The 24,258-nt window shown below is 40.1% G+C and overlaps 1 protein-coding gene across 2 annotated transcripts; it reads right to left on the reverse strand.

Moving 5' to 3' along the window:
- Nucleotides 1-1,841: 1,841 nt before the first annotated feature.
- Nucleotides 1,842-20,712, reverse strand: LOC124045848 (calcitonin gene-related peptide type 1 receptor-like). Of its 2 annotated transcripts, XM_046365567.1 has the most exons (14): nt 20,606-20,677; nt 13,766-13,900; nt 9,833-9,887; nt 9,607-9,757; nt 8,838-8,945; nt 8,608-8,720; nt 5,876-5,967; nt 5,447-5,573; nt 5,111-5,264; nt 4,250-4,310; nt 4,019-4,085; nt 3,603-3,821; nt 3,377-3,418; nt 1,842-3,207 (listed from the first exon to the last, which is right to left on the reverse strand). In XM_046365567.1, exons 2-14 carry the CDS (start codon nt 13,786-13,788, stop codon nt 2,944-2,946), a joined length of 1,476 nt encoding a protein of 491 aa, XP_046221523.1. In that variant the 5' UTR covers nt 13,789-13,900; nt 20,606-20,677; the 3' UTR covers nt 1,842-2,943. The 2 variants fall into 2 exon arrangements, with proteins under 2 accessions (XP_046221523.1, XP_046221524.1); XM_046365568.1 differs by lacking the exon at nt 13,766-13,900 and having other exon boundaries at nt 20,606-20,712.
- Between the last annotated feature and the right edge of the window lie 3,546 nt (nt 20,713-24,258).

Below are 24,258 nucleotides of genomic sequence, written 5' to 3' on the forward strand. Positions count from 1 at the left end.
GACGCCTCATGAACTGCTCTCAACCTGTACCAATAGTGTATCATAAGGAATTGCCATTACATCCTATTTAGGCCAGCATTATTTGTAAGGTTCATGTGATCAAGTATGTACTTTAGGCTTCTCCACATTAAAAAAAAGCTACTTAACCTAAGACAAAGAGAAGTAACACCAGCCCCTAAAAAGTAACTTTAATTTCTAGCAAGACAGGATTGACACAGGTCCTTATCCACCTAAAATGAAACGAGTCTGGGAAAAACACCAGCCCATTTTTAATAGCAATCTTTACAGTTTGCAAGAAATATCCCCTTTCGACTTGCAAGTTTAACTAAAGTCAATGAGTGTCCGTTTTTTAACAAAAGCTTTTCACTCCTTATTCATTTTAATACATTGAGCGAATGAGACCTACATTGTAAAAAAATACCCCCAAAACCATTATTCAATGGACAAGAAAACTCTAGCACAAACCAAAATGATAAATGTTTATTACATTTTTTTTTTACACTTAGAACACAATTTATTTGGAAGTTAAAGTGGAATGTTTTTTATACACTGCATAGTAAATTCTACCCACTACACACATACAGAGTATGCACAGTTCAACTGCAGCTCAGCGGTATAATACATGTATCCTCTTTGATTTTTCAAAGATTGTGTATAGCAACTCAATATACAAGATTCGCTAAAGCATAAGGAAGTTAACACTGGATAAAAAGTGTTGTGTCAGACATAGGGCATTCCCTCATCACAGGTTCTACTATTAGAGATTCAAAGCACACACTTTTCCTCATTGTGTTGTATTCCTTATACACGGTCTTACTTGCCTCAGAGAACTTAACATTCAGCAGTCAGAACTATGCCAAGTTAAGCAGTCATTTCATGTGTCTAAAAAAGGCAAGCTTATGTAACACATTTAAATAATAAGTTCAACTTCATTAAAGTGACAGAAAATACTGATCCAAACCTTTACAATATAGCCTTAGCAGTGTCAGTAATAAAACATAATTAAACGACACCAGAAATGCCTAATATACCAACACTTACAGTGCCAAGAGAAAGTATGTGACCCTAACAATAGACATACATAGTGTCTAATAACACACAAATTGTATTTGTCCTTGTCTATATTGAATACATAATTTAAACATTCAGTGTAGGTTGGATTTAGTATGTGAACCCCTAGGCTAATGACTTCTCCAAAAGCTAATTGGAGTCAGCTAACCTGGGGTTCAATCAATGAGACGAGATTGGAGATGTTGGTTAGTGCTGCCTTGCCCTATAAAAAACACTCCACATTTGAGTTTGCTATTCACAAGAAGCATTGCCTGATGTGAACCATGCCTCGAACAAAAGAGATCTCAGAAGACCTAAGATTAAGAATTGTTGACTTGCATAAAGCTGGAAAGGGTTACAAAAGTATCTCTAAAAGCCTTGATGTTCATCAGTAAGACACATTTCAGAACTGTTGCTACTCTCCCTAGGAGTGGCCATCCTGCAAAGATGACTGCAAGAGCACAGCACAGAATGCTCAATGAGGTTAAGAGGAATCCTAGAGCGTCAACTAAAGATTTACAAAAATCTCTGGAACACGCTAACATCTCTGACAGAGTCTACGATACGTAAAACACTAAACAAGGATGGTGTTCATGGGAGGACACCACGGAAGAAGCCACTGCTGTCCAAAAAAACCATTGCTACAAGTCTGAAGTTTGCAAAAGTGCACCTGGATGTTCCACAGCGCTACTGACAGAATATTCCGTGGACAGATGAAACTACAGTTGAGTTGTTTGGAAGGAACACACAACACTGTGTGGAGAAAAAGGCACAGCACACCAACACCAACCTCATCCCAACTGTAAAGTATGGTGGAGGGAGCATTATGCTTTGGGCTGCTTTGCTGCCTCAGGGCCTGGACAGCTTGCTATAGTCGACAGAAAAATATATTCCCAAGTTTATCAAGACATTTTGCCAGAGAATGTAAGGCTGTCTCCCAATTGAAGCTCAACAGAAGAAGTTGGGTGATGAAACAGGACATTGACCCAAAACAGAAGTAAATCAACAATAGAATGGTTTCAACAGAAGTCCTGACCTCAACACGATTGAGATGCTGTGGCATGACCTCAAGCAGTTCACACCAGACATCAAGAATATTGCTGAACTGAAACAGTTTTGTAAAGAATGGTCCTCCTGACTGTTGTGCAGATCTGAGCCGCAACTACAGAAAACATTTGGTTGAGGTTATTGCTGCAAAAGGAGGGTAAACCAGTTATTAAATCCAAGAGTTCACATACTTTTCCCACCCTGCACTGTGAATGTTTACACGGTGTGTTCAATAAAGATAAACATAATTGTTTGTTTTATTCGTTTAAGCAGACTCTTTTTGTCTGTGACCTAGATGAAGATCAGATCATTTTATGACCAATTTATGCAGAAATCCAGGTATTTTCAAAGGGTTCACATACTTTCTTGCCAGTGTATATACTGTCCAATATGCCCACAGGAATTGATTACAGCAGACACTGATCGGCACTGAAGGCCAATATCAAACATTGCCAGAGATAGCCCTCTTTATTGGGTCATTTTATCACTGGGATTGTTCCATAATATCTTGTGCCTAAGACTAAAATCAGCAACAATGAAAAGCTACAGTGAAATGTATATACATCTGGTTGCAAATAATTGTCTGTGGTTTCAACTGGACCCTGTAAGCTGCTCATCCATTATCAGATGTCTGTATATTGGTTTTTGTCTGTGTGTTTGCATGTGTATCTTGTACACATTTGTGTGTATATTCTTACCACGTGTGTGATCCAACATTTACAATGACACAAAAGGTTATGGCCCCCATTTTCTGCATTGATCAATTGTCTGTGGCCAATCTGTGAGTTTCGCGAGCCTGTTTGTCACAGCATCAGGTGATGGTGCCTATGGGAAGTGGCAGTGCTATCAGATGTCCGTGGTCTCCAGGATCCTGGGCGTGTCCATCTCCCCGTTGGTGCAGCGCTTGCCGTTGCTCTGTCCATTGGCTCGGTAGTGCACACTGCCACCTGGCTTAATGATGGTGTCCTCCTCAGGGGCGGTGAGCTCCAGGCTGACTGTAGCGCGACTCGTCTCGGTCCCAAAGGAGTTGGTGTTGTAGTGGGAGTAGGAATCTGTCAATTTCCACACCAGCTTGGTCTGTGCCCATTTCCTCCTAAGACATGCCTGCACCTATGGAACCAGACACTGAGTGGTTTAAGAGCAACATAAATGCTAACTTGAACATTCTCAGTAAATACATAAGAATTTCTGAATGATCATGATTATATTATTAAATAGAAATGTAAATTGTAATAGGTATACTGAGCTTAATAATCATATTTAAGATGCTGGCACATACCTCTGCATTGTAAAAGCAGAATATAATTGCGACCAGGAGTCCCTATATAAAATAAAAGTAATTCAGTGAATATTGAGTGTGGAAAGGTTATAACAATGTTTTGAACACATCATACATACTGTATATAGGCTAGATATATTCATTTTGTAAGGCACTGTCTTTGCTACCAAACATCGATTTAGGTTTGTATAGAATGGAACTGTGAGCAGCACCATCCAATCTATACCTGGAAATGTGCAAAAATGTTCATGATGAACTCGTAGATGGCCCTGGCCTTACGTCCCTCTGGCCTCCAGGGAACCAGGATGAACTGGGCTCCCAGCAGAGGGATCAGGATGAGAGTGGCTCTCACCACCTTCATATAGGCATTAGACTCTGCACTGTGGGTCACCTGCAGCTTGGTGATCAACACACGCACTATATTGAGCAGGAAGAACAGGTTCACCTGGAAGAGAGTGTAGAAGAGGAAGAGGAATAGAGTGAGTGAATTGAGTGATTGCATTCAGTGATCGATTGTTTTCCATGAGCAATTGGGTACTTGCAATTCAAACCCAATACTAAATTTTAAAAAATAATAATTCTGTTTGAGAACACTTTGGTTTCTATTTCTGCTAAATGTTTGTTTTGGTAGTGCAGAATCACCAGCAGGGCAGCATGGACAGGCCCATGGATGATGTAGAGCAGGTGTGTGTCGGAACTGATCCAGCATCTGGGAGACAGAGACAAACCTGAGCTCAACTGAGACAGAAACATCTGATTCTGAGTTTTACTGACATATAAGTAACTGACAATGTTCTAATGCAGTATAAAACGCAGAATGTCAATCTATGCCACTAATATGCACTGTATTCAGAGGGAGTTATGACACATTACCTGTCATCATAGAAGAGCCCACGTGCCACAGCATGTATGATGGCAGGAATGATGGGGAAGCCTGGGAGAGAAACGGAGGATTTCATGACTGCCGAGCTTCCATAAGGCCTTCATAGATATGACATAACAAATAGAGCTCTCCTCGGGGACCCCCAGACATTTCACCATTTTGTTGTAGCTCTGAACTAGCTCATCTGATTCACCTATTCAAGGGCTTGATTAGTTAACAAGTTGAATCAGGTGTGCTAGCTCTGGTATAGATCGAATTGGCGTCCCAGAGGAGAGGTTCAAGAACTGATAAAGTACAGGCGGCTGGTGGCACCTTATTTGGGGAGGATAGACTCATGGTAATGGCTGGAACTGAATAAATGGTATATCAAACACGCAGTTTCCATGTGTTAGATACCAATCATTCACTAAATGTGATAGAGATATGAAAGCATAGAAGACTCATTGCACATTATGTAAGGAGAACTGCACCTCCTTACCTTCAGGCTATGCCAAAACACTACATCCCAACCGTTCTACCACCTCCGGTCTCTTAGCCCTCCCACCCCTACGGGAGGGCGGCTCCCGCTCAGCCCAGCCAAAGCTATTATCTGTCCTGGCAGCCCAATGGGGGAACCAGCTTCCCCCTTAAGTCAGGACAGAGGAGTCCCTGCCCATCTTGCGAAAACTTCTGAAACCTTACCCCGAGTATCTTCTATAACTCACGGCACCCCGGGCCTCTGATAAATTACTAAAATGTCAATGTAAGTAAATTATGTGCTAGGGGATAAGGTTGGTCAAACAACAATGAATATCAGACAGCAGAGCAGGACAGCAATTTGAAAAGTGAAAAATAAAGATGTAGTCACTCACCCCAACCCAGGACATAGTACCAGCCCAGCTTCTGCTCTCCCACAAACACAGCCACGATGATGAGAGTGTGCAGGTAGATCCCCTCACACAGCATCCAGAAGTAGTTGGATCCAAACGTATACTGGTTCAGGACTGTCAGGATCTTGCATCCAATCTGAGAGAGAACAACACAGGGAGAAGCCTCAGGGGACAGAGGTTGTTTTTATAAAATGCTAAACTTTAAGCGGTCACTGGCACTCATTTCCACACATTGTGGAGTGTAGCACGTCAAAATGTTCACCAACAGAGTTCATCTAGTAGCTATTCACCCTGATTGCAGAGGTGCACAGTACTTACAGGGTTGCTGGCCCCTAGCTGCTGGTTGTTGGCTACAGCAGAGAGCCAGATGACGGTGCAGATGGAGTTGAAGATAAAGGACAGAAACATGTTCTTATGGAGGGAGATCCTCTGGCAGCTCAGACTCCTAATGGGAGTTTTAGAACAGAGAGAGGCACACTTAGGAAACAAACAAGTGTGTAAATGGATCTACACTGGCTCGTATAGGGTCATAGGAAAGATCAGTCTTTCATTTGACTATGTGAATTAATGTTTGCAATGTAGGGAACAACCAAAGACCTCTGTTTAGAATAGGGGGCTCTGATGTAGGAAGAGCAATACAAACAAAATCACCTTGATTAGAGGGTGTACAGTGAAAAGGTACACTAAAGTGACATTCAGAGCACAGTCTATCTGGTGGGTCCATAGATGAAACAATGAGTGACTCACTTGAAGTAGGAGAAGATGCAGAGTGAGATGATGAGAGATACCACAGACAATCCATGTCCCACAATGGCCAAGTAGTACAAGCTAAACGCAAACTGGGCAAGAAGGGGAAACATTAATTCCCTTCTTTAACCTGGTAAACTCAGACACCATCTGGTGGTATTTTCTAAACGACACATAACATGTAAAATCCCTTCATTACATACATCTAGACTTCAAGAAGTCCAAGAAACGCATGCCTAGTATTGTTAGAAAAGGTAAGAACCGTGGGATTCTGATACAGGTGTACAGCAACAACGTTCCCATAATTGTCCCCATGTTAGGGAATAAGAGATATGAAAGTCTAGGTTTGAAATAAAATATGTCACAATTACCATTCCAAAATGATACATTTTTTGTCATATATTTTTTCCTGGCACTCAAAACATGTGCAAAATCCTATAGTAAGACAGCCATTTTAAAAGTGCAGGCCCGATGCAACGTGCCATGCCTTCTTACAGGAATGCTATGCATACAGTTCCTTCAGAAGTTATTCACTCCCCTTGACTTTTTCCACATAAAATGTATTAAATTGAGATTGTGTCACTGGCCTACACGGCATACCCTATAATGTCAAATGAGAATTTTGTTGTTTAGACATTAATTAATGATGTTTACAAATGAGTGAAAAATCAAGTGCGGAAATGTCTTGAGTCAATAAGTATTCAACCCCTTTGTTATGGCAAGCCTAAATAAGTTCAGGAGTAAAAATGTGCTTAACAATTCACATAATAAGTTGCATGGACACTTGAATGACTACCTCATCGCTGTACCCCACACATACAGATAATTGTAAGGTCCCTCAGTTGAGCAGTGAATTTAAAACTTAGTCAACCACAAATACCTGGGAGGTTTTTAAATGCCTTGTAAAGAAGGGCACCCATTGCTAGATGGGTAAAACATTTAAAAAGGAGGCATTGAATCTTTGAGTGGTGAAGTTATTAGTTACACTTTGTATGGTGTATCAATACACCCAGTCACTACTAAGATACAGGCGTCCTTCCTAACTCAGTTGCCGGAGAGGACGGAAACCACTCAGGGATTTCACCATGAGGTCAATAGTGAGGCCAATTTAAAACAGTTTAAAAAAAATAATAATAAGTTTAATGGCTGTGATAGGAGAAAACTGATGGATCAACATTGTAGTTATTACACAATACTAAACTTAATGAAAATAACGAAAAGGAGGAAGCCAAAACATGCATCCTGTTTGAAATATAGCACTCAAGTAAAACTGAAAATAATGTGGATAAGAAATTCACTTTATTCCCAGAATACAAAGCGTGATGTTTGGGGCAAATACAACAAATCACTAACACTTCATATTTTCAAGCATGGTGATGGCAGCATCATGTTATGGGTATGCTTGTCATAGGCAAGGGCTAGGGTGTTTTTTAAGATGAAAATAAAATAAAGAGTGCTAAGCACAGGAAAAATCCTAGAGGAAAACCTGGTTGTCTGCATTAAAACAGACACTGGTAGGCAAATGTACCTTTCAGCAAGACAATAACCTAAATCACAAGGCCAAATATACACCAAGAGGATATTGAATGTTTCTGTGGCCTAGTTACAATTGACTAAAATCGTCTTGAAAATCTATGGCAAGTCTTGAAAATGGCTGTCTAGCAATGATCAACAACCGACTTGACAGAGCTTGAAGAATTAAAAAAAGAATAATGTGCAAATATTGTACAATCCAGGTATGCAAAGCTCTTAGAGACTTACCCAGAAAGGCTCAGCTGTTATCACTGCCAAAGGTGATTCTAACATGTATTGACTCAGGGGTGTGAATACTTATGTTATTGAGATATTTCAGTATTTCATTTGAAATCAAATTTGCAAACATTTCTAAAGACATGTTTTCATATTGTTATTATGGCGTATTGTGTGTTGAATGTGTTGAGAAAACAATTTCATCCATTTTTAATTCAGGCTAAAGGCACTGTATAAGGAGAAAGCGGAAGTCATAACATTTTCACTGATGTAATCAACTCATGTCAGATTCCCAGTTAGTCCACTAGAAGATCACATGTCATGACCACTTGAAACTAGAGGCGTCTGGTTTGGGTAGTACCTCAGTCCAAAAATGGCTGAACGGATTTTCAAGCCTGACATTTTAAAATGACCCAAAAGTTATCATTAAAAAAAAAATGTAACAGACATGCGAAGGAAATTCAAAGTTATTTTACGATTCAATTTTCCCATTGGAAACAAGAGATCAACAGCGAATATGGAGGATGCATTCAAGGTCATGACATTAAATGTGGATGGAAAAGAAATGTATTGCTTTATGCTGACCACCAGGGTGTACTCTTTCCATTCATACAACGTTTTTACACTTTTGGTGACTTGACCTAAATTACATACTCTATTACTATGACCATAGCATAGCACATGATTTATGGCCTATGGGAGGATTATTATGATATCGCCAGCAGTAAAGATTTGAGCTAGATTTCCAAAAATACAAGTGCTGTAGCTTTCGAAAGATATGCCACTTTCTATTTTCTGACTGAAATTGACAGAGTGTGTAGCAGTTAAGCTCCGTGGGCCCAAAACAACCCTCAGAGTTTAACAGGTATTAACTAAAAAAAACACAATAGAGAGAGATGAACTTAAAAACAATCACTAAATTGACTAACAAAATTGTCTAAGCCACTGTCAAAATTACTAAACAAGTTGGCTTAGAAGTATACCGTCAGTTTGTCCTTAGTGTACATCTGACACTGGGTGTAATTGGACCAAATACGGTTGCTCTCAGGGTGACGAAACCACTGTCCGTCCGAGTTGCACACTTTAGTTGCTTTCTCTGTTTGAATGGACACAGGGAGAGGATGGGTGTCAAAAACCACTTCAGGCAAGGCATCATTATTAAATATCAAGTCAGTTTAATTGTAATTGTTAGATGTGTGGCTGGGCTGTTTACCCGAGGGGTCAAAGTCCTGGAAGTACACAGGGCAGAGCTGCATGGCCGTGCCAGGTGCAGAGTCATCCCAACACAGCCAGCCGTCCCACGTGCGGTTACAGAATGTGCCTGCAGGGGGCGACAACAAAAGAGTAGCTGTGTACAGTATATTATAGTAATGCAACTGTTTCATGTTTCAAATGTTTAGGTTCATTGCCTTTGTTATCTCTGAACTGTTTTATTATATCATGGACATAATATAAAGAGAGTTGACATTGTTAGGTTTTTTAGACATTTTAGAAGTTCTAATATCACTAGGGTTAAATCTGTCACCATAAAATACAGTGTTGAGGCATTTACGACAAAGTGAAAACGGTCTCTTATTCCCTGTGAATGTCATGCGAAAGCAGAGTAATGAAAAACATATTTAAAAAAGCAGACACCTGTTAAATGTTTAAAATGTCTCTTCAAAATTACTGATTTACTACATTGAAAATAGTATAAATGCATTTAAAATAGAGAAACAGCTACATGTGCAAAATAAAAGTAACTTTAAAAAAAACAGTCCTAGTGAACAATACAATGAAGTCTGTGTCCAGGTTGTATATACAGAAATAGAGTGCAAAACAACATTTCAAAAGCCTTTATTTAGTGAGGTCGAGATACAGGGGCAGCTTGGACACAAAGACCACTTCCCCTCCTTTCAGACCTGAGGGTAGTCACTTCCCTTCCCCCCTGACCTGCACCACGCCGCTATATTGTATGTGTGTGCACATGTGTAGTGCCTCACCAGCTTCATTGCGTGGTGGGTCATAGATGATCTTCAGGTAGCACTCAAACTGAGCTGAGAGGATCTGGCTGCGGGTCACGGTGGTCGACAAAGGGATGTTGGGCACCTCCTCGGATGCCAGCATGGTCCCCACATCTTCACAGTGGCATACCTATTGGATGTTTAACAGCCCCTTTTATATAGTTTCTAAATCAGACAAAAACACACATATTCAGGAGTCTCTCACCTCAACGGCCAGTAGAAGCACCGGAAGCCATAGCGCTGGGATCCTCCACATTTTTCTATATGGGACAAAGAGAGGTGTTGCCAGTGAGCATAGGTGAACTACATTGGCTTGTGAAAGTAGTCACCCCCTTTGGAATTTGTCCTATTTTGTTGCCTTACAACCTGGAATTAAAATAGATTTCTGTGTGGTTTGTATCATTTGATATACACAACGTGCCTACCACTTTGAGGAAGCAAAATCTTTGTGAAACAAGACAACAACAAAAAAACTGAAAACTTGAGCGTGCATAACTATTCATCCCCCAAAGTCAATACTTTGTAGAGCCACCTTTTGCAGCAATTACAGCTACAAGTCTCTTGGGGTATGTCCCTATAAGCTTGACCTATCTAGCCACTGGGATTCTTGCCCATTATTCAAGGCAAAACTGCTCCAGCTCCTTGAAGTTGGATGGGTTCCGCTAGTGTACAGCAATCTTTAAGTCATACCACAGATTCTCAATTGGATTGAGGTCTGGGCTTTGACTAGGACATTTAAATGTTCCCCTTAAACCACTCGAGTGTTGCTTTAGAAGTACGCTTAGGGTTATTGTCCTGCTGGAAGGTGAACCTCTGTCCCAGTCTCAAATCTCTGGAAGACTGAAGAAACAGGTTTCCCTCAAGGATTTCCCTTAATTTAACACCATCCATAATTCCTTCCATTCTTACCAGTTTCCCAGTCCCTGCCGATGAAGAACATCCCCACAGCATAATGCTACCAGCACGGTTCACCTTGAGGATGTTGTCCTCAGAGTGATGAGAGGTGTTGGGTTTGTGCCAGACATAGCGTTGTCCTTGATGGCCAAAAAACTACATTTTAGTCTCATCTGACCAGAGTACCTTCTTCCAAATGTTTGGGGAGTTTCCCACATGGCGAACACCTGATGTGTTTGCTTATTTTTCTCTTTAAGCAATGTCTTTTTTCTGGCCACTTCCGTAAAGCCCAGCTCTGTGGAGTGTACAGCTAAAAGTGGTCCTATGGACAGATACTCCAATCTCCACTGTGGAGCTTTGCAGCTCCTTCAGGGTTATCTTTGGTCTCTTTGTTGCCTCTCTGATTAATGTCCTCCTTGCCTGGTCTGTGAGTTTTGGTGGGCAGCCTTCTCTTGGCAGGTTTGTTGTGGTGCCATATTCTTTCAATTTTTTAATAATGGATTTAATGGTGCTCTGTGGGATGTTCAAAGTGTGAAGAAAAAATGATAAGCCAACTCTGATCTGTACTTCTCCACAACTTTGTCCCCAACCTGTTTGGCGAGCTCCTTGTTTACCATGGTGCCACATGCTTGGTGGTGTTGCAGACTCTGGGGCCTTTCACAACATATTTTTTGCATGCATACATGCATCCATACAGTGCCTTGCGAAAGTATTCGGCCCCCTTGAACTTTGCGACCTTTTGCCACATTTCAGGCTTCAAACATAAAGATATAAAACTGTATTGTGAAGAATCAACAACAAGTGGGACACAATCATGAAGTGGAACGACATTTATTGGATATTTGAAACTTTTTTAACAAATCAAAAACTGAAAAATTGGGCGTGCAAAATTATTCAGCCCCTTTACTTTCAGTGCACCAAACTCTCTCCAGAAGTTCAGTGAGGATCTCTGAATGATCCAATGTTGACCTAAATGACTAATGATGATAAATACAATCCACCTGTGTGTAATCAAGTCTCCGTATAAATGCACCTGCACTGTGATAGTCTCAGAGGTCTGTTAAAAGCGCAGAGAGCATCATGAAGAACAAGGAACACACCAGGCAGGTCCGAGATACTGTTGTGAAGAAGTTTAAAGCCGGATTTGGATACAAAAATATTTCCCAAGCTTTAAACATCCCAAGGAGCACTGTGCAAGCGATAATATTGAAATAGAAGGAGTATCAGACCACTGCAAATCTACCAAGACCTGGCCGTCCCTCTAAACTTTCAGCTCATACAAGCCCATGATCACTCTGGATGAACTGCAGAGATCTACAGCTGAGGTGGGAGACTCTGTCCATAGGACAACAATCAGTCGTATATTGCACAAATCTGGCCTTTATGGAAGAGTGGCAAGAAGAAAGCCATTTCTTAAAGATATCCATAAAAAGTGTTGTTTAAAGTTTGCCACAAGCCACCTGGGAGACACAAACATGTGGAAGAAGGTGCTCTGGTCAGATGAAACCAAAATTGAACTTTTTGGCAACAATGCAAAACGTTATGTTTGGCGTAAAAGCAACACAGCTCATCACCCTAAACACCCTATCCCCACTGTCAAACATGGTGGTGGCAGCATCATGGTTTGGGCCTGCTTTTCTTCAGCAGGGACAGGGAAGATGGTTAAAATTGATGGGAAGATGGATGGAGCCAAATACAAGACCATTCTGGAAGAAAACCTGATTGAGTCTGCAAAAGACCTGAGACTGGGATGGAGATTTGTCTTCCATCAAGACAATGATCCAAAACATAAAGCAAAATCTACAATGGAATGGTTCAAAAATAAACATATCCAGGTGTTAGAATGGCCAAGTCAAAGTCCAGACCTGAATCCAATCGAGAATCTAGGGAAAGAACTGAAAACTGCTGTTCACAAATGCTCTCCATCCAACCTCACTGAGCTCGAGCTGTTTTGCAAGCAGGAATGGGAAAATAATTCAGTCTCTCGATGTGCAAAACTGATAGAGATATACCCCAAGCGACTTACAGCTGTAATCGCAGCAAAAGGTGGCGCTACAAAGTATTAACTTAAGGGGGCTGAATAATTTTGCACGCCCAATTTTTCAGTTTTTATTTTGTTAAAAAAGTTTGAAATATCCGATAAATGTCGTTCCACTTCATGATTGTGTCCCACTTGTTGTTGATTCTTCACAAAAAATACAGTTTTATATCTTTATGTTTGAAGCCTGAAATGTGGCAAAAGGTCGCAAAGTTCAAGGGGGCCGAATACTTTCGCAAGGCACTGTACGTGACACTTAAATAAAGTCCACCTGTGTGCAAACTAACTAATTATGTGACTTCTAAAGGTAAATGGTTGCACCAGATCTTATTTAGGGGCTTCATAGCAAAGGGGGTGAATACAAATGCACGCACCACTTCCGTTTTGATTTTTTTTGAATACGTGTTCTTTTTTCATCACACCAATTTGGACTATTTTATGTATGTCCATTATATGAAATGCAAATTAAAGAAACGAATTACAGGTTGTATGCAACGAAATAGGAAAAACGCCAAGGGGGATGAATACTTTTGCAAGGCACTGTATGACGAGAGGAATCACAAGCATGGAAATAGTAGAGGGGAGTGGCTGCATTTCTAACTGATATACTTCTATGGTCTGGTTCATGGTAGAAATTATTTGCAGCAATAGCTCCCTTTGAATGGACCACTCAACAGTAATTGGCCATACTATATGAGACAACATAAATACATGTTTGTTTATGTGTACGTGCTGACGGAACACACATTGCAGGGTCTCAGAACAGGCTGTCCACTCAAAACAGGTCACAGCCGTTCCGCCCATGGTCAGGGAACGTGCATATTTATAATACCAAGAAAGACGAGGATGTTTATTTGAAGATCGCTGAAATCTGATGTAAAAGTATACAAAGCTTGTCCCTCGTGAAATCCACACTCTTCTTACAAAATGTTAATTCACTAACCCAGCAAAAAGAAACCTTTTGAATTATAAAGCACAGTCAAATTCCAGCTGGAACGGGAACATAGAAGTATTGATCTTTGAGTACTAAGAGACATATGAAAACACATTTTTAGTGAGTTATTAAAAAATGATGAGTGTAAAACATGAGCAAAGGGAGAGAAAGACCAGAGGAAAAGAAAGGATAGAATGTGGAATGCTTTGGAGCTGTGGGGGAAGACTGTTAGTAAGGGAGGATATCACACACTTCCAGCTCTCACTCCTTACCCCGGGTTCTTTGGAAATGTCATAACTGTCAATGGTCACACAGAGATGGGTGTGGATCATAATCTAAGAAGGGAGCCACAGCATCTTACTGCAGCTCTGCTCTAGATCTCTTGTAAATTGTCTTTGACCTTTTATCTGTGACCATGGGTGTGGGATAGAGAGATAAAAGAGGAATACAGAAAGAGAGAGAGAGAGAGAGAGAGAGAGGGTAAGACCTGGTACAGAGGCAGAACACAAGCACAATGGCTGACCCCTATGGCAGGACAATTCACAGAGGCGCACGGTTGGCCCAGAAACTCAATACACTGGTGTAGTCTATATATAGGGTCCACTCTCTTCAATGGCTTGTCCCCTGATCAAAGTCCCAGGAGGGACACGGGTGTCACACATGTTCAATAGTGTTCTCATACAACACCCTTTCGCAATCAAGCAACGTTTCCATTTCCTTGCTCTGTAAAACTACTATTTGCCTCCTATACAAGGAAAACAAACACACTGAGTAAAAACATTTTTTTTAATTAAATAATTTGTAGTAGTAATATGATTTTGTCATTTGCTAACAATACAACTAACTATCACTTAATCAAACTGCTCAAAACTGATGTAGTGCCTAGTTAACATATATAGATTGATAACTGCTAAACACTGTCAGTTTCTATAGTTTCACTTCACAAATGTATCAATTTGACATCCATTTATGTTTGAAGGTAAAACCAAATCTATGGATAAGGCTGTAAATACTACATCATCATTCTCCATCAGGCAGTGTGCTGGTGTAGTCTATATAGAGGGTTCTATATCTCTTCAATGGCTTGTCACCTGACCAAAGTCCCAGGACGGACACTGGTGTCACAAGTGCTCAGTAGTGTTCTCATTCAACGCTATACAACACCCTTTCACAATCAAGCACCTTCCCATTCCCTTTCAGTCTGTAAAACTGCTATTTTCCTCCTATGCCAAGGAAAACAAACTGAAATGAGAACTGTAATTACAGTCTGGTTGTTATCATGAACTTAGTAGTAATGAGCAGGATATTACATCCTGATGATATCAATTAATCAGACTTGTTTCACTATATAAAAAATGTCAAGTGTCACATGACACGAGAGAGAGAGAGAGAGATGCACACAGGGAAATCAATCAGATTGTTACAGAAATTAAAACATAGTAGGAGATTAGACATATTGAGAAAATGAAACAAAAACAAATTATATACCACATTGCTATTTGGCCCTAAAAAGTGATTATAAATGAGCAGAATCGCTCTACCCTGTCATAAATACAAAACAGAAACAACATGACCAGATACAAACTCAGTGACCAAAAATACAGTACCACAGAATGAGTACTAATACCCATAAAACCTAGGGTTCAAACAAGGAAATGATTCCAATAGTTTTTCCACCATTCATTTTTCCTATAGGAGATTTTAGAAACACTTCAAATAAGGGCTTTTTCGTGTAGGCTTACCCTGGTGTGATGTTCTGATAACATTGTAAATCTCTAGGACAAGGTGACTTTGATCAATACATGTCTGTATTTTATCCCCCAAAATTAAAAGCTAATTAGCTGCTAATGTGGCTATCACAAAGAACTACAAATGCCATGATGATCTGGATGAGACTGCCAAATCGAGGAAAATGTAAGGATCTCTGGATTCTAATGTCTGTCTTGTCCAAGTTTTAAATTGACAATACCTGTTAGCAAAGGTGTCAGATAGAGATGACATGCAGGAGCTTGCAGGGATTTGTAGTCTTGCATGATGTCTACTTTTAATCTAATTAGCATTTTCAAATCTGAGAGTAAATAGAGCTGAATATATCGATAAGACGCTTTGGTCCGAGAGAGATTTACATGGTTATCAAAACGTCACGCCAGGGTAAACCTACACATAGCAAAGACCTCATTGTAAGTGCTTATAAAATTCCCTATGGGAAAAATTATTGGTGGAAAAAAGATTAGAAAAATGTCCCTGTTTGACCGCTAGGTTTTATGACACTTACACTGTGGGGCTTTATTGGCTATAGAAAAAAGAGACACAAAAAGACTTGGCTACCCAAAGAGGAGTGTGTGTATGTAGTCAATACACGACAGGGGAAGTAAAGATGGAGATGCACTTCCTCCGCCATTAAAAAAAATATTATTCAGAAAGAGTCATTCTGAGGAAAACACTCAATTTATTTAAAATATATATATATTAAACCCAGAGGAAAAATGTTAAATACTCATTGACGAAGGAGTGTTGGCTCCTCTTGCAGCCAAATATGTATTTGCCACTCATTGCCTGACACTGGGCCAATTGCGATATTGCGCGTGACTAACACATTTTAGTTCATTACTATAGCTCTCGCCCTTGGGCCAATCAGTGTCATTTTGTAAATGCCGGATCTATGGCAAGACGCATAATTCATCCAAATTGAGTCAAAATCGGAACAGTGCTGTCTGCGGTATCGCGTGTGACGAAAGTACAGACTGAGACAGATCCACAATCTCCTCCCTAATTAAGCAGTAACACTCGCTATTATTATTTCCATGATTATTATCCCAAATGGTAATGATGGTAGTTGTATCACAAATATAGGGACGATGATAATAGTAGTAATCGTGTCAGTTGCTAGAAATGATAGCTAGTAGTGGTAATAGGGATAGTTGTGGTATTAGTGTAAATAAAAGTGGTTGAAGCGTATTTTTTTTGTAGTAATAGTAGTTTGATATTTTTCATGAGAGCGAGTGACCTTCAGTAATGACAAATACATTTGAAACTTCACGCACAGTAAAACTTTTGTAAGACTTAATAAAATAGTGGGGGGAATGTGCCTGTCCATTGACAACAACAGCAGAGCACACCAAACGAATAAAATAAAGACAGCACTTCAAAAACAATATTTCACACGATAGCCTTCTGAATTTGCGAGAAATTTTCATTTTGATTTCGGCATAAATTAAAATGTCGCACTGACTTGTCCACGGATTGATGTTTCAGCATTGTTTCAATGAAGAGTTTGGCGTTCGACGAGCCATGTGCGACATACACACAGTTTACAAGCCTGCTTAGAGTTAGCGGCATGTGAACGAGCAATATCCACAATCGTACTGTAGTATGGATAAAGTCTGAGCTGGAATGGGAAGCTAAGTGAAGCTGGCTAGCTTTAGCAGTATTACCTCTCAGGCGCCTTGCGAGGCTTTTGGCCCCTTAACCTGAGCCCTAATCTAGTTTAAGCAGAATGTCAACTCAAAACAAAAGACAGTGCTAAAGATAGAATCCTTAGGTTGCTGCATCCATTTTTTTAAATGATATGTATGCCCATTGATTCTTAAAAAATCTAAACTTAATTAAATGCCTCAGCTTAGTTCAACTGTCATACCCCATCAGAACCTAAAACATGAGCTTGTTTTACTCCAATGTTTGTAAACAATGTGAATGGGAACAAACACTGTATAGCCTCAGCATGGCTATGGTTACGATCATTGGTCATTCCTTGCATCTTTAGCTATGTCTATGAATTTGAGGTGACAGCTTTCTTATTGTTTCAATTAAGGATTCTAGCTTTAAGGAATTAATATAATTGGTCTACCAGCATCCCAGGTAGTTCACTGAATTCAAGATATAATTGGTACGTATAATACCTGTAGTTAAGCAAAAATTAATGCTCTACACTATTTAGATGTATTTATTCACTGATTTGCAGACCAGGACAAACAGTTTCAAGATATGACTATATAAAAATGTAATTACTGCTAGAAACTGTCCATAACCACTCAGGAGGCTCTTCATAACCACTCAAGGAAATTCATGAAGTTGTCATTCCAGTCCAAGTCTTCTTTAAGGCGGACTCAGAGTTATTCTAAGCTTTGATATAGGACCATCAAATCAAAGTACTTTAACTTGTTTTAAATAACCTTTGCTCTTTGCTAACCTCTTTATCAATGTACCATTTCAGTGTATGGATATTTTCAAGTTCACCCTTCCTTACATCATTCTCTACCATTTACATTTACATTTAAGTCATTTAGCAGACGCTCTTATCCAGAGCGACTTACAAATTGGAGGCCTACCAAAGAGGCCTGCCACTGGAAAAGTACAGATGTGACTAGAGTGTGTCTTGAACCATATTGAACATCTAGAATAATACCAACTTGTTTCAAGCAGACCACCATAGTCCCCGTGCCCAAGAACATCAAGGTAACCTGCCTAAATGACTATTGTCCCATAGTACTCACATCTATAGCCATGGAGTGCTTTGATAGGCTAGTCATGTCTCACATCAACACCATCATGCCAGAGACCCTAGAGCCTCTTCCTCTATTACCTTTCCTTTTGCCTAGTCAATTTACCCCTATCTACAGTATAGATAGGGTATTGGTACTCCCTGTACATAGCCATGTTATTTTTACTCATTATTGTTATTCACTGTGTATTTATTCTCTGGGTCACTATTTCTATTTGATCTTTAAGGACCCGTAAGTAAGCATTTCACTGTTAGTCTTCACCTTAACTACCCCAGTCACCAACATTTCCCTGAGCAGTTTGCAGTTTCCTTTCCCAGTTTTGTTCTTTCTAACTTTCATTCAGATGTATTAATTCCTCTGAGACAGACCTTGATGACTACTTGGGTACTGAATCTCCACCCACACGTTAGAAGCATCTTTAACCATTTGACTTGAAGAGATGCTAATCATGCATTCCGTATCTCATGAAAATTATTTGGATTTCCCAGCTCCTTTGACGACCCCATGACCGCCGAGAGCAATGCATCTTTCTGTCCTTTAGGGCAGGGTTTCCCAACCCCCCTCCCTGGTTTCACATTTTGGTTTTTGTCCTAGAACTACATAGCGGATTCAAATAACCAACTTATCATCAAGCTTTGATTATTTGAATCAGTTGTGTACTGCTTGGGCAAAAAACAAATCATGCACCCGAATTAGCGAAACCCTGCTTTAGAGGCACATTATTTGAAGGTGGCTCTCTGATGCCAATTTGTTGTTTCTTGCCACAGAATGGTGGTAGTTGAGTTTAGGGACGACCTCTACACTTAATTCCCCCCCCCCTCTTTTGCTTATTGTAGGTCAGGCTGTCATAGCTCACTGACTAACTCACTGAGGAGAAGCCTGTTTATTTGTTTTACAAAAGGGCTGCGGAGATCCTCTCAGAATCCCAGGAAGGATGAAGTATGAGGAGGCCTCTCTTCCTCTGTTGTTCTGGCACTTCCACCCCCCTCGCCCAACAAGCACAGGTTAAAAATAAGCTGTTTTTAGCCTACACAAAGGCCTAGGGTTTTAGCCGGAAGTAAACTTTGAACTTCCATCATTAGGTGTCAGTAATATAATTTAACTCTTTTTAAACATATAACTGCCAGGAAACGTGACTTTGATAAAACTAGAACAGTTATATTATACAAGTCAACAACATACTGTGTGTAGACCAACTTCAACTAATGTATGGACCACAGTGAAAAGTCTACTATGACATACGGAAGGTAGAGTATTCTTTACTTTTACTCTGATTCCATAAATCTCAGAGTCAACTTTTGTTTTCCAGGATTTTTCATAAAGCTGTCTATTGGTGAGTGATTATGGACTTTTCCCATAGCTGATCCAGAAATAGTTTTCCAAGCTTGGAGCCATGCCACACTGTTTTGCCAGAGAGGGAGACAGAGACAGAGAGAGATCAGACCGTCCACAACAGTTCCCCAACACACTGTCCCATCACTGTGATACCCCAAACAAACACTCTCCCACCGGCCATGGTGCCAGTAGGACTGGGTGGACATACTGCACCCACTCCAACACATACAAAAATATGATCCCTATTTTATGATCCAGATTTTGCCACCAACCATCCCCCCACTGTACTGATATCCATAACACTGACAGAGCAGGTATGACATGTTTCAGACCTCCTGTGGTTATATTACTGAAAGGGTTTATGCATGCCCCCCCCAGCAGTTTATATACCATCCTGCTACAAAATAATCCATAGGTAACATTAACCCCTGGTCACCTTAACTTCCACTACCCAGAAAAAGCAGTTAGTTCAGCACAGGGTCTTGGCATGATTGCAAAAAGGTTTTGGACTAAAGTAGCAGGCACAACACATACCACTCAACAGCTGCCTGGCAGGGGCAGTGTGTTCTAGGGCAAAGATATGTTGGAGGGCTGGGACTCCTGAACAGAACCATTAAAACCAGCAACACAATATGCACAAATAGAACAGACCTGGAAACACCTCAAGTTGCTTACTTACTGATAGCCTTTCATGTGAAGCCTTTAATGTTACATTTGAGTGAGATACAAAACAGTCACGTGCAGTATGTAATTGTGAAGGCACAACAGTCAAGGATATTCGTAATTTAATTTCACTTCCATCCTTTGTTCTTAGAAAGCCAACTTGTTGCAATAACCACGATCGCAGGCACATACGAGCGCACACACAATTTAGATTTTTTTAAACTTAAATTTATACCCTCCAAATTCTCCAAGCAAGGCAACCAACTGGCCAGGGCGTTTGTCATGCAACCTGTTTGGGGCGGGGTTACTTGGAGACTGCGCGTGCATTAGTGCCCAAAATGTACCCATATGACCAAATGCATTTTATTTGTCTAATTGATATTGTTTAGTTGATAGGCTATTCATTTTTATTTTCTTAAAATGACACGGAATTCTATTTCGCTGGGCATGCATAGGCTAATGACAGGCAATCGCGTCTGACAGTAACATAGATATCACATTCTGTAGCTTGCAACAACAAAAAACAAAAAAAAGCTCTTATAGTGTGTAAAGCAAAAACATTTGCAGCTATAATGGACATCCTCTTGGAAAATATGTCAAAAATACACATACCTTCAGAATTTGTTGGATGCTCTCTACTTTCCAAAATGTTCCCACTTTCACATGTGCCTGCGTAAACGTCTCAGGCACTGTGTCCAGTCCGCACCAAAGCATTGAATTGATAGCGGCGATTCTTGAGGGCGGGGTTTTAGTTTTTTTTTAATAATCAACATGAAATTTGAATTTCAGAGCCTAATGGGTTATTTCCATGATTGAATCAGTGTTTCAATTTTTTGAAGCAATGCTTACACTGGTACTACCACTGTAAATGAGTTCGTCTGCAACTGACTGTTATGAGTCTTTTAGACTAGCAAGCTGCTGCTTCATTCAAATTAAATATAAAACGCATGATTCATTGCTGAGGAGGGTGTGATTTTTTGTAACAATTTCATGCGTTCCAAATTACATAAACATAGGCCTTTGTTGTCACTAGTTACCACAGCCACTGAGTACCAATTGTCTAGGCCTTTTTGGTGTTAATTTAAGGTTATGGTTAAGCATACGATTAACAGAGTGGTTAGGGTTACGTTTAAAATCAGATTTTAAGAAGATAAATTGTAGAAATGGGCGGGGTTTAGCCATAATTATGACTTTGTGTCTGTGGTAACTAGTGATTGGCTACTAATAACTATCCAACATTAATTAATATTCTAGACTAGTCTGTCTAAAACCCATGGACGTAACTACATTTAAGGACACCGTGGTACATTTAAGGACACTCTTGGCATTCTCTCAACAAGCTTCATGAGGTAGTCACCTGGAATGCATTTCAATTAACAGGTGTTCCTTGTTAAAAGTTCATTTGTGGAATTTCTTTCCTTCATAATGCGTTTGAGCCAATCAGTAGTGTTCTGACAAGGTAGGGGTGGTATACAGAAGATAGCCCTATTTGGCAATAGACCAAGTCCATATTATGGCAAGAACAGCTCAAATAAGCAAAGTGAAAAGACAGTCCATCATTACTTTAAGACCTGAAAGTTTTTTCAAGTGCAGTCACAAAAAAACATGAAGCACTATGATGAAACTGGCTAACATGAGGACCATCACAGGAAAGGAAGACCCAGTGTTACCTCTGCTGCAAAGGATAAGCGTTAGAGTTACCAGCCTCAGAAATTGCAGCACAAATAAATGCTCCACAGAGTTCAAGTGACAGACACATCTCAATATCAACTGTTCAGAGGAGACTGCGTGAATCAGGCCTTCATGGTCGAACTGCTGCAAAGAAACCATTACTAAAGGACACCAGTAAGAAGAAGAGACTTGCTTGGGCCAAGCAACACGAGCAATGGACATTAGACCGATGGAAATTTGTACTTTGGTCTATGAGTCCAAATATGATATTTTTGGTTCCAACTGCTGTGTCTTTGTGAGATGCAGAGTATATTATTTATACATGTGTAGTTCCCACCATGAAGCATGGAGGAGGAGCTTTGATGGTGTGTCGATGTTTTGCTGGTGACATTGTCTGTGATTTATTTAGAATTCAAAGCACACTTAACCAGCATGACTACCAAAGGCATTCTGCAGCCATACGCCATCCCATCTGGTTTGCGCTTAGTGGGACTATCATTTGTATTTCAACAGAACAATGACCCAACACACCTCCAGGCTTGTAAGGACTATTTTACCAAGAAGGAGAGTGATGAAGTGCTGCATCAGATGACCTGGCCTCAAACCAATTGAGATGGTTTGGGATGAGTTGTACCGCAGAGTGTAGGAAAAGCAGCCAACAAGTGCTCAGCATACTATATGTGGAAACTACTTCAAGACAGTTGGAAAAGCATTCCAGGTGAAGCTGGTTGAGAGAATGCCAATAGTGTGCAAAGCTGTCATCTGTAATGATATTCGTCTTCATCGGATGAGGAGTAGGAAGGATCGGACCAAAACGCATGATTATTTATTGTAACAGAACACAAAAATACCAAATAACAAAGTGAACGTAAGAAATGAAAATCGAAACAGTCCTGAAAGGTGAAAACACAAAACAGGAAACAACTACCCACAAACACCAGGTGGGAAAAGTATGGTTCTCAATCAGAGACAACGATAGACAGCTGCCTCTGATTGGGAAACATACCAGGCCAAACACATAGAAAATAAAACATAGAAAAACAACATAGAATGCCCACCCCAACTCAACTCCTGACTAAGGTCAGGGCGTGACAGTCATCAATGCAAAGGGTGGCTACTTTGAAGAATTTCAAATATAACTTTTTTGGTTACTACATGATTCTATATGTGTTATTCATAGTTTTGATGTCTTCATTATTTTTCTACAATGTCCAAACATTTGACTAGTACTGTATATATAATTCAGTCAGATCAAGAATATATACAATGTACACAATAAAGAAAACCATACATATATTGTACATAATAAAGAAAATCAATTATGGGTCAACATCTAAATATTGCTCCCAGCGTTGATCAAAGCTCAGAACGCTTATATTCTTGATCTGACTGAGTTCTAATCTCGCCTGCCTCTGCAAACGAGTGTAATTATAAATAGCAAGCTGCAGCGCTCCGAGTTGCCGATGATTTTAATTCAGTAAAATTGCAATCCGTTTTACGAAAGATTATGGATACTGACAAGATACGTCTCTCCGCCCTAACAATGGGAGTCGTTGTCTACATAGCAGCACAGTGGGCTCGCTAGCTCCCACCCATCCTTTCTTTCGATTAGTGGATACATCTCATTATTGTAATCCTTTTTTAATATTCAATGAGGGTTGTTGACGTCTTCTGCTTGTATTCAATGGAGAGATATGCTATTCTACTAGCCTCATGCCATGAATATGCATAGCCATCTCGAGACAACGTCGATATAAAATGTTTTTTCTCAGTTGCTGGGCTGTGTCACGCTCGTTGTACGGAGGTGACCAAGGCGCAGCGTAAGATGAATACATACTTTTAATGAAGACAAAGACCACTTAACAAACTATATAAAACAACAAACGAACGTGAAGCTATAATAATACTAGTACAGGCAACTAGACATAGACAATAACCCACAAAATACCCAAAGAAGATGGCTGCCTAAATTTGGTTACCAATCAGAGACAACGATACACACCTGCCTCTAATTGAGAACCAATCTAGGCAACCATAGACATATATAAACACCTAGATAGTAACAAACCCCAAAACCTACAAAACCCCTAGACAGTACAAAAACACATACATCACCCATGTCCCACCCTGACCTAACCAAAACAATAAAGAAAACAAAGAATACTCAGGTCAGGGCGTGACAGGATGTCACGTGTCCTTCTTATATCATTAAACTCACAACAACCAACTCAATGCATTACAAAACGTATATTCGATCAAATAAACCTCATGTAGCAAATAAGCCATTCATTTTTTTTGCCAAATTCAACACTCTCTTATTGACCTCCTTAGAAAAACTCCTTGCTTGGTGGGTGAAATACTGAAAAAACGGCACCTGCTGGAGGGGGTCCGATTTTTCGACTGAATTACACCTCTCGCTACCTCTTCTGGACTAAAATATGTTCCAGGGATTCATCTGATGGTATTGAGAAGTTGAACACATCAGTCACCGGCTTCATTAATAAGTGCATCGACAACGTCGTCGCAACAGTGACCATACGTACATAGCCCAATCAGAAGCCATGGATTACAGGCAACATCTGCACTAAGCTAAA

Source organism: Oncorhynchus gorbuscha, linkage group LG10 (assembly GCF_021184085.1).
Source record: "Oncorhynchus gorbuscha isolate QuinsamMale2020 ecotype Even-year linkage group LG10, OgorEven_v1.0, whole genome shotgun sequence".
Classification (NCBI taxonomy): Eukaryota; Metazoa; Chordata; class Actinopteri; order Salmoniformes; family Salmonidae; genus Oncorhynchus; species Oncorhynchus gorbuscha.